The 9246-nt window shown below is 43.5% G+C and overlaps 2 protein-coding genes and 1 non-coding gene across 3 annotated transcripts; 1 reads left to right on the top strand and 2 right to left on the bottom strand.

The window, feature by feature from the left end:
• Window positions 1-367: 367 nt before the first annotated feature.
• Window positions 368-715, top strand: orf115b (hypothetical protein). Its single transcript has one exon. It carries the CDS (start codon window positions 368-370, stop codon window positions 713-715), a length of 348 nt encoding a protein of 115 aa, YP_009049752.1.
• A 4098-nt stretch (window positions 716-4813) lies between these two features.
• On the bottom strand, window positions 4814-5323 carry orf169 (hypothetical protein). The gene has a single exon. The coding sequence runs from the start codon at window positions 5321-5323 to the stop codon at window positions 4814-4816; it is 510 nt and encodes a 169-aa protein (YP_009049751.1).
• Window positions 5324-8946: 3623 nt separating this feature from the next.
• trnM(CAT) lies at window positions 8947-9019 on the bottom strand. The gene has a single exon. It is a non-coding gene; the product is annotated as a tRNA-Met (tRNA).
• Window positions 9020-9246: the final 227 nt, after the last annotated feature.

The following is a 9246-nucleotide window of genomic DNA, read 5'->3' as shown; positions in this document are numbered from 1 at the left end:
GCCGACCATTAATGACTAGTTAAAACACCAGGAGTGGTCTGATCCCCTATTTGATCAGACCGCTCTGAGAAAGATAAAAAGCAAACTCTCATAGTTCGGAGCCCAGCTCCAACAACTTCTTCGTAAGTGAGGTGAGGTACTTCTTTTGGTTTGAATAGGGGGTCGCCCTTTTTTTGGTTGAAGTAGCCACGACTTTGGTCGTAGTCAGTTTAAACCCATAAACCCAGTCCACTTGCAGCCATGTTGATCAAAATGACTAAGTTTAATGACTTGACCAGTCACTAGCCCTCGTATTATAAGATTCTCTCACCCTGTGGTCGACATTCCATTCCCCTTAGTCGTAGGTGCTCGTTCTATTTTGATTTGAATGGGCCGGGGCTCCCGAGGTACATATGGCCGGCCCTTCGGGTGTCTCGGTGATACAAACAAAGAAAAGACGATGGTTTTTAACATACCCTTGAACAAAAAGCCAATCCTTACCAAAGGAGGAAATAGAATAATCTACCTTCTTTTTTCCTTCCCGTTGATTCCCCCCGACAATCAAGCTGCACTTCCTTCTAACAAGTGGCTGAGAGTTAGCAAGCAACCTTGGCCTCTTGGCAGGAGGTTCGCTGTCCCCCTCCTTTCCGGTCCGGCCGCAGTACGGCACCTGAACTCGAAGCTACGATCAGATCCGATTGGATCTGGTCCTATCCGACCCAACCCCGGAACTTAGAACGGCCGGCCTGTTTGGACGGTAGAACGGGGAGAGGGGGAGTCGTGCCCATTCTCTATCCGGGCACGAGCAGGAACATCCAAAAAAATGGAAAAGCGAATACATGTACATGATGTAACGACATATTCCAAAATACGTGATCCGATTTGATAGGCTGCCCGCAGAAAGGAAAGAGTTTACCGACCGCATAACAATTCATTCTTGTGTGTAGCGCGTGGGCCCATGTCTCCCGAACGATCATAGTACGGCCGCTCATCTAATATAAAATCAATGAGTAGATCTCACCTCCCCTTCCCCATACCATAGCCGGAAGGGATAGCGTATCCACAGAAGAGAGAGTACGGGCCCTTGCCCAACATTTCGTTTAGACGCGGCTCGAATTTATGCTATAGGCTGTGTTAAGCATGCTTCTTTGACAGAAAACAAACTCTTTTTCCATGACAACAGTCGCGACTATAAAGGGCGGGGCGGTAAGCTCTCTATCAACAATAGGGGGCTCTTCATAGTAAAAAACTACGTCACTATATGGATTCCAACTGAACTTCAACTTCTACTTGGTTGATTAATTCAGGGGCAGTGCTGGAACATAATGTTGGACGATCTCCATTTCCATATGGTAATTGAAGTCAAACAGGAGCAAACCAGGTGCAATTCAATCCTTATTCCTAGCAATGATTCCCAAAAAAGCAAAACCTCACTAGACCGAGGCCCATTGCTATGGGGACTACACTATATAAGAGAATGACTAAGGCAATTGCCAATAGTTTCTATTGAAAGACAGGCTGGCTCTTTAAAAAGGGCGCCCTCCTAATCTGGAAGAGATATTGATAATTATCCCAAGGAGGCTTACTACTCAGCTGATAGATCAGGTGAGCCAGCCATGATCACTAAACTCACCAAAGCAGCAGCATATGCAAATTGGAATCATAGGTTTCTATATGCTTAAGGAAAATGGGATTTGCAGAGTAGGATACGAAAGTGTATTTATATACAATGGAAAGCCCCTATAATCCATGGACGACCAGTGGAGTTCATAAAAGAAAGCAAAGAAAGGTCCGCGACAAAGCTGTCCCCTCTCTCCATATCTCTACTTATTGGCTGGGTGCAGATAACACTGTAATAATAACAAAGCCAGATAGAGATACTGTTCGTTCTGAATTGATTCAGATGGCGAGGACCCACGGAAAAATCCACCTTATTCATGCTCCGCACAGCAACTTGCCCGGTCAATATTATATGTCTATGCTAAACTTGGTGATCTATTTTCGTTGCCCCCTTTAAGCGTATGTGATATAATCATTCTTATCTCAGAAGAGAAGTATGCATTGTCCCCACTTAAGTTATTAAGTATTCCCAAAGACGAGGCGATTTCTTTTTATGTTGAAACTTTATGTCAGCCAGGGGACCCTGATCATAAATGGGTTGTTTGTCCCGGTGAAAGGGACGCTCTCCTTTTAATCGCTCTGGCGCATATGTTGAATAGTTGTTTTATGCGTTCATCTATCTTTCAGGAGCAGTCGTGTGGTTTTCCCAGAGATCGCCGTGAGTTCTTTGCCAAATTAGGTGGAGTGGGGAAGAAACTAACTATTTTCATCTTGAATCTAGCACCCTCACAAGGTACTATTCCTCATAAAAGAATTTTACGAAAGCTGGCACCCTTGGTGCGTGATAGCTACGTAATATCCTTAGTTTCATCCTTTTTAAAGATACCAATGACCAAAATGGAATTAATTGTTCTATTACGGAAGTTGGGATCCCACACGCTGGGTTAATCACTAAGGTCTTATACAATTTGATGTTGGATGATTTCGACCGGGGATTTAAACAGCTATACCCTAGTCTTTCTTATTATCGTTACTTGGGTTACTGTTACGTATTATTTCCATTGTTTAGTCTCCAAAGCGAGCAGCAGTGTGAAGAAGAAATGAATAGTATCCTCTTAGAGTTAGATCTTGATGGGGATATCACAACTATTCTACCTGGTGGGGGTGCCCATGTGACTCGTGATGGGCGTTTGATTATTCTAAGTCGAGATTGCGGTCTTCACGTTGTCGAACAGTCAACATTCTTTCTTTAGTTCAATTTGTAGTCAATATGTTTTATACAAAAAGGAACCCATGCAACGATAGGAAATCCTTTTTTTAGAGAGCCAATGCCTTAAGACAGACCCTAATAGCAGTTGTCGCCTACTTCACTGAGTTGTGGTTCTAAAAAGAAGATTTTGCTTGGTATATTCCATCAAGAGAAAGCCATATCTATATATAGAAAGCAAAATCGAAATTGTATACAGGTGCTTACACTTTCCTGAGGATTCTAAGACCCGATCACCCGTCAAAGAAATATCCTTAGGTCTTAAGTCTACAGCTCCGTAGCTTGTGTCGCCTACATAGGGTAGAAAAGAATGCTTTGCATGAACATCTCAATGTCCAAGATAAAAGGAACGAGGGGAAGAATCGACGAGGCGAGTGTTCTCGAAGAGAAAATCGTGATGGAAAAGCGTGAGGAGAATTCTCAAGTCAAGATATGCAAAATAAAAAGACTCCCTGGGAGATGGTATTCTTTGTTTTTGGTCTTGATAGATTTTTCTATCGATTGAAGTTATTACGCTGGCTGATTAAATCTCTTCCTAACGCCTTTAGGGGCTGTGAAGAGAGCCCAGTTCCAGGCCCTCTTTTAGAAAGAATAAAATGGTACAAAAAGAGGGCTCGGGGGGTATATATACTATACAAATTGATGATGGTTTATCATCATCAGAACAAAGATCAGTCTAGGTCGAGATGAATGGAAGATGCTTCTGGAACTAGTTTTTGATAGGGTCTATCTTAGCTCGAAGGAAAGAACAACCAAAGTTAGACCCCCAAAGAATATGGATTCAAATCAGTTAGTATTTGACAAAGAACCTAACGGAATTTAACAAGCAGTAACCGGAATCAAAGTTTTCCAAAATGGTGTCAACCGGTAATAGAATGTAGCTAGATAACTGATGCCACAGCATCCAAAATATGTGGGATGGAGTTCATGGTACACTAACTTAACCTTCAAGGTCAGATAGTGCTACAGTGAACATCAATCCACTATCTAGCTCAAAATTAGCCTCACGAACTACTAACACTATTATTCGCGTAGCCCTTTTTTGTTTTGTGCTATTTCATCATAGGCTGTCGGAACTTGCTTCTTAGCGCTACGTGGGAAGAGAATTTCTCTATTCAGCCCCCCCGACTTCAATTACAAACTCTTACTTCTCGGTCTAACTTGGACTAATCCCTTAGCAGGCAAGAAATTCCTACTAACCAGACAGAAAGTAAGTTTCCACTCACTACCAAAGCGCTGTCGCACCTCTACTATTTTCGGCGTAACGAGGTTTTAGTCTTTACGAGGGCACCCCCTAGCCAGATTCAATCCCAAGGGTCAATCAAGCCTTTGAAACTAGTGAAAATAGTCGTCACAGTCTGAGTTCCTGCTTTCAACGAGACTTTCTTAGCTTGTCAAACTTTCTCTCCTTCACCAGGAAAGTTATCCGGTAAGCAAGATCTTTGATTGATGTGCCTGAATAAGGTTGATCAATGGTAGCTGCTTGGAGCTTTCTCTATACCTTAATTGAACTGCCCCGCTCTTAGCTCGGGTTCTTGCTTAATGAGGCGTCCCTTGTTTGCTCTTGGATTGGACTAAGCGGCAATCCTTACTGTGGAAGCAGACCTTGTCATTCTTCTCCTTCAATGCCAGTGGATAAGTACACTAGGGCTGGAATGCTCTTTTATCATGTATGTGGATTACTTGGTCGATTACCTGATTGCACTAGTCTCATAGCCATCTCTTTAGCGTCCCGCCATTCCTTCTTGCAGGAAATCTAACTCATTCTAAGGTAGAGCTCTTAGAGTCCTACTTAAAGTTAAAGGTAGTTCTTTAGTTAAAGCAAGGAGAGCAGAAACTGAGGGAAAAAAACCTATGTTCTTACGCGGGATGGGAATAAAGGCTACTAAGATCGGAACTCACGACCTAAGTACTAAGTAACCAACGAATGGGGATGCCAATCTTATACAGAAAATACCGCTATCTAAAGTAACCTTGCAGGGGGGCTGCGTATAGCATTCTAAGATCTCAATACGAGAAAGAAATCAGACCTATAACCTCACTGCAGTGGCTTGTAGACTTGCTTTGCTGCGGAAAGCTCAAGTGAAAACCTATTAGAACTGTGGGCCTCACCCGTCTACTACTCGACCTTAAGTAACTACAGTTAGGAGGATCCATCCAATAGCTTAATGACTTGCTTGGGTCATCTAAGAGGTAAGGCCTCCTCCGATCGACCCTAACTTTCATTATTGAGCTAAAGGAGTTCCCTAGCCCTTCAAGTTTACACGCTGATCCCTCTATGATGGCATTCTTCTTCCTCTCCGACTTTACGATATTATCCTTGCTAGTTTGATCTCTCGAATTAAGGTTTCCGATTGGATTGGTTATAAGTCTACCATACTCTACCATACTGTAGAGAAAAGAATGCATGTTCATCCGGACATTGAGAAGGAAGGTCAAACCTAATCCGGTGTCAACACTTGACTGACCGGAGGACCTAACTAGCTTCAACCGAGTTTTCGGTAGGCTAGGAAGCATTTCTTTTACTCTTCTATGTCTATTAAGTGTTTTGATCCTTGCGCCGATTCTCGTCTTTCGTCTTTTCTTTTGTGTGTCGAGCGAGTTTGGAAAGAAGGTTCCCGGTTGGCTTTGTATGAAGAATCCTATCTTTCTAGCCCTAAGTGAGCCATAGATTGTGAGTGAGCTTTCGAGGAGTAGAGATCGAGCGTCGAAATACCAGTGGATCAATTTGTCTTTATTCAATATAATTATTGAAAGGATAAAGCGGAACAGACGCTTCTCGCAAACAGCAACTATCCATAGCGAGAGAGATCCCTTGTCTTTGTCGCCTACCTCTCTATAGAAATAGAATAGCACGATAGAAGCCCGCAACTGTAAATATCGAATCAAGTCTCCGCTCTTCAGATCAGTCCATCCGTAGTGGAGGAATTCTGGTCAATTTTTCCTAAATATGACCTTCCCCTCCCATAAAGAGAGTTTCTTGTTCCTTTTCTAACAAGGATGATGAGCGACAATGACATGAATTCAATACTAATAAAAAAGGTAAGCCCGCCGCTGAAAGAGACCGAAGAAGGTTCAACTAGCGCCGGTGCGAGGCCTTCAGATAGTTACCGCTTTGCACGAGCTTCAAAAGAAAGAGAGATCGAGTCACTAAGCAGAGAATTAGATCCGAGAGCGAAAGAGATTATGAAAGTTCTCCCACGGGGCAACCCTGAAACAAGTTCTCAAATCAATCTATTCGAGCCCTTGAAAGCAGTAGAATTTCATGTGTGAAGCATAGTGAGAGTGACACAGATCTCCTTTTTTCAAATAGGGAAAGCAAAATCAGAAAGAAAAAGGATCGAGACAGGACTCTCTTAGCATAGGCTTTCAGCCATTTCTTCCTATAGTAAGTGGAAGTCATAAATCCTATCCATCTTGCTCAAACCCTTTGCACGAGTCAGAAAGCAGTCTACTTATGGCATCGGAACCACTAATGCCGCATCTCTCGGTGAGAAGGAATCAAGGAAAGAAGAGAAACTTCTTCCTTCTTTGATCTTCTGCCCCGGAAATTGGAAACGTAAAAGTAGGCTGTGGGACTGATTCTTTTCCTTCTTTCAGGCAAAATAAGCGTCTGCCAGCGGTCAGAGTGTCAATTTGTACTCATGATTGCACATCGCAGTCTAAGCGTGCTTGCTTTGCGCACCGGCACAGCTGAATTCGAATCCGCTGGCTTAGATGAGTGGCTCTTGGCTTACTGAGAAGGGCTTTCTGTAACTAAGAAATGAGAATTGTTGATCCATATGATCTCAGGCAACTTTCGTTGATGAAACTGACAATTTAACACTTAGAGATTGAGCTACTCAGTCTTGCTTCCATGGATATCTTAAACAAGTTTGCTTACCCATCGTTATCTGGCGGGAAGTGAGCCACCTAGCCTACCTTCTCTCTTTCTCTTAAGCAATTTCATGTCACCTTAACTCTGCCCTTGGGAAACTTCTCTCCCTTAAGGTAGCATTCAACGTTTTGAGTCAACGTTTTGAGTCAACAAGACTTTGATTTTCTCCATCGCCTCTGAAGTTCAGGTCAAAATCAGAACTGGAATTTGAAATCCAGTAGGAAAAAGAAATGCAGACTTTTTCTTGACTTTTGAATCTATTAGAAAGAGAGTCTCTGAAGCCTTTGCTTTCGACCCTACTAGGATAGGACTTAGAAAGCCTCCTTGAACTACGGTTTACAGTTCACTAAGATCATTCTGGCCTTTTCTCTTCTAGCCTGGTTAGTTACTTCAAAGGATTGGATTGGACTTCGAATGGATGGTTCTCGCTAATCCCCATTTCTCAGATTGTGCTTCGTGGGGGGAGTCGGATATTGGTCCGTAAAAGGGTCAATAACCGAGCTGGGTTTATGCTCCGTTTTTCCAAGAACGGATCTAGTAAGGCGAAAGGTATTCCCCAATGCAAAGGAGTCTAATCAAAGCAATCCTCGAGTAAGAAAAGAGAAGGCGCTACTTAGCGCTATTAAATAAAGAATGAAGCTCCGTGCGACACCCGGCTCCCAAAGAAGGAAATGCTAACCACAGTTTCAATGGTAACGGGAATACGCCTGACGGCGAAACACAGAGAGTGACGCTTCCATCGCTTAGATTTAGGGCGATAGGGCGCCCCACAGATACGAACTAGAAAGCACCATTGCATAGGGAAGGCTTGCTCTGACAATGAGTAGGCTACACTAGTCTACGGGTACCTAGTCTTTAAAGTGGGCGAGGCTAACCCTATACTTTCTTCTCAAAAAGAGGTCGATCTTCCGCTCTAGATCTTTCAAACAATTGATTTCCATATTGGTATGGTACCCTTTCTTCATAGAAAGGGCATTTTGCTTCCTTTAGTATACTCCTAACAACGAAAACAAGGAAAAGGTAAGTGACAAATAGGACAGAGATTCTGAAAGAGGGCACTAAGAGAAGAAGAATGAAGAACTGTTACCGAGGCCCAAGGAGATGCAGCCTAGCCCTTACTTCACCAGATTCAATAGCAGCTCCTATTGCGATGTGGTAAGGCTATGGCATCGGTTTACACATTCTTGACTTGAAAAGAGTTAGAAGGATTTTCGCCATATAGGAAGATAGGATTCCCGGTCTGAGAACAAGAGCCATTCGTGGTCACATGAAAGCGGCAATAGAGAATCCTCCTACTGCTAGGCTAAGGGCAAAGATCACAGCAGTACTTGCTAAAGTCCCCTATCCTGAACGTGTGCTATGTAGAAAGTAGTTAGCTAGGCATCATAATAGCCATCAACCGTCAGCCTTCGAAATTAGCACTCGATTAGCCGGCAAAAGCGCTCTTCTTTCCATTTTATGTGATTTGTTGATGGATATAGATAGAACTCGATCGAACTAAATGCTATTGTGGCAAACTCGTGGGAAAAGAGATCGGGGGTATCGATGTGGATGAAAGGCAGAGATGAGAGCGACAGAAGAGGAGTGGAACAACTACCTTCCCAGTCTATCGGGACCTATTTGGTTTATTTTTGCCCTGGGCTGAACTCCCTGAATCCCGGGACTCGCTCCTTCGCTCTCCGGACTTCTTCCTTCAACAAAACAAGGTTTTTCTGATGAGCATCTTTCGGGACTTTCTCTTGTTGTTTTCGGGGAGCTGGCTGGGAACTCCCACTCAAAATCAAAACAAAAAAATGAAATCAAAATAAAATCAACTGCTCCAATTTCATCTCTATCGAATTTGAATATCAGAATAGCGGATATAGTCATGATTCAATAGGTCAGGTCCACTTCCTTTTTCTTTTGTTGATTTTGCGTTTTAGAATAGAGAAAGAGTAGAAACTAAGGGTACGCTCTCTAGAAGATTTGCTCGGAGCTTTTTGGTCGCCTGCTATCTTGAAACCTCTTTGCTTGCGGGGGCAGGAGTGGAAAGAGCGCTTCGCGAAAGAATCGTGTGGCGCGGTGAAAGGTTTCCCGTTGGGTTTCCGACCCTCCAGGTCTCCACCTACTTGTGGAATAGGGGGGGTTCCTTGATATTAAGGTGTCAAGGCGGTCGAAGAAGGCCACAGGTGGAAGCAACCGATGCTTTGATCATTCAATTGACTCCTTGCTGCCAGTCCGTGCTTGCTGTCATGCTGGCAAAAGCAGGGGTTTCGGTCGGTTTTACCTACTATTGGATTTGAACCAATGACTCTCGCCGTATGAAAGCGATACTCTAACCGCTGAGTCAAGTAGGTCAAGCTGATTCAAGTCACCCTATAAGAGAAAGCCGCGCAACCAAAGTAGCCCTTACTATACAAGGGGGGCGGAGCGCTAAGAAAGAGAAAGCGTTATCACTATACGAAATGAAGCAGCGGCTAGCACGCTAAGCTAAGATCAACCAATGTTCGAACGCGGAGCCTTTCTTTCTCGGTCGTCTGTCTTAATAAGTGGATTCCGATTCATGCAGTCCTTCTCTGCTGCA

Source organism: Capsicum annuum, mitochondrion (genome assembly GCF_002878395.1).
Source record: "Capsicum annuum cultivar Jeju mitochondrion, complete genome".
Taxonomy (NCBI): domain Eukaryota; kingdom Viridiplantae; phylum Streptophyta; class Magnoliopsida; order Solanales; family Solanaceae; genus Capsicum; species Capsicum annuum.
This window is presented reverse-complemented; position numbering and strand designations above follow the sequence as displayed.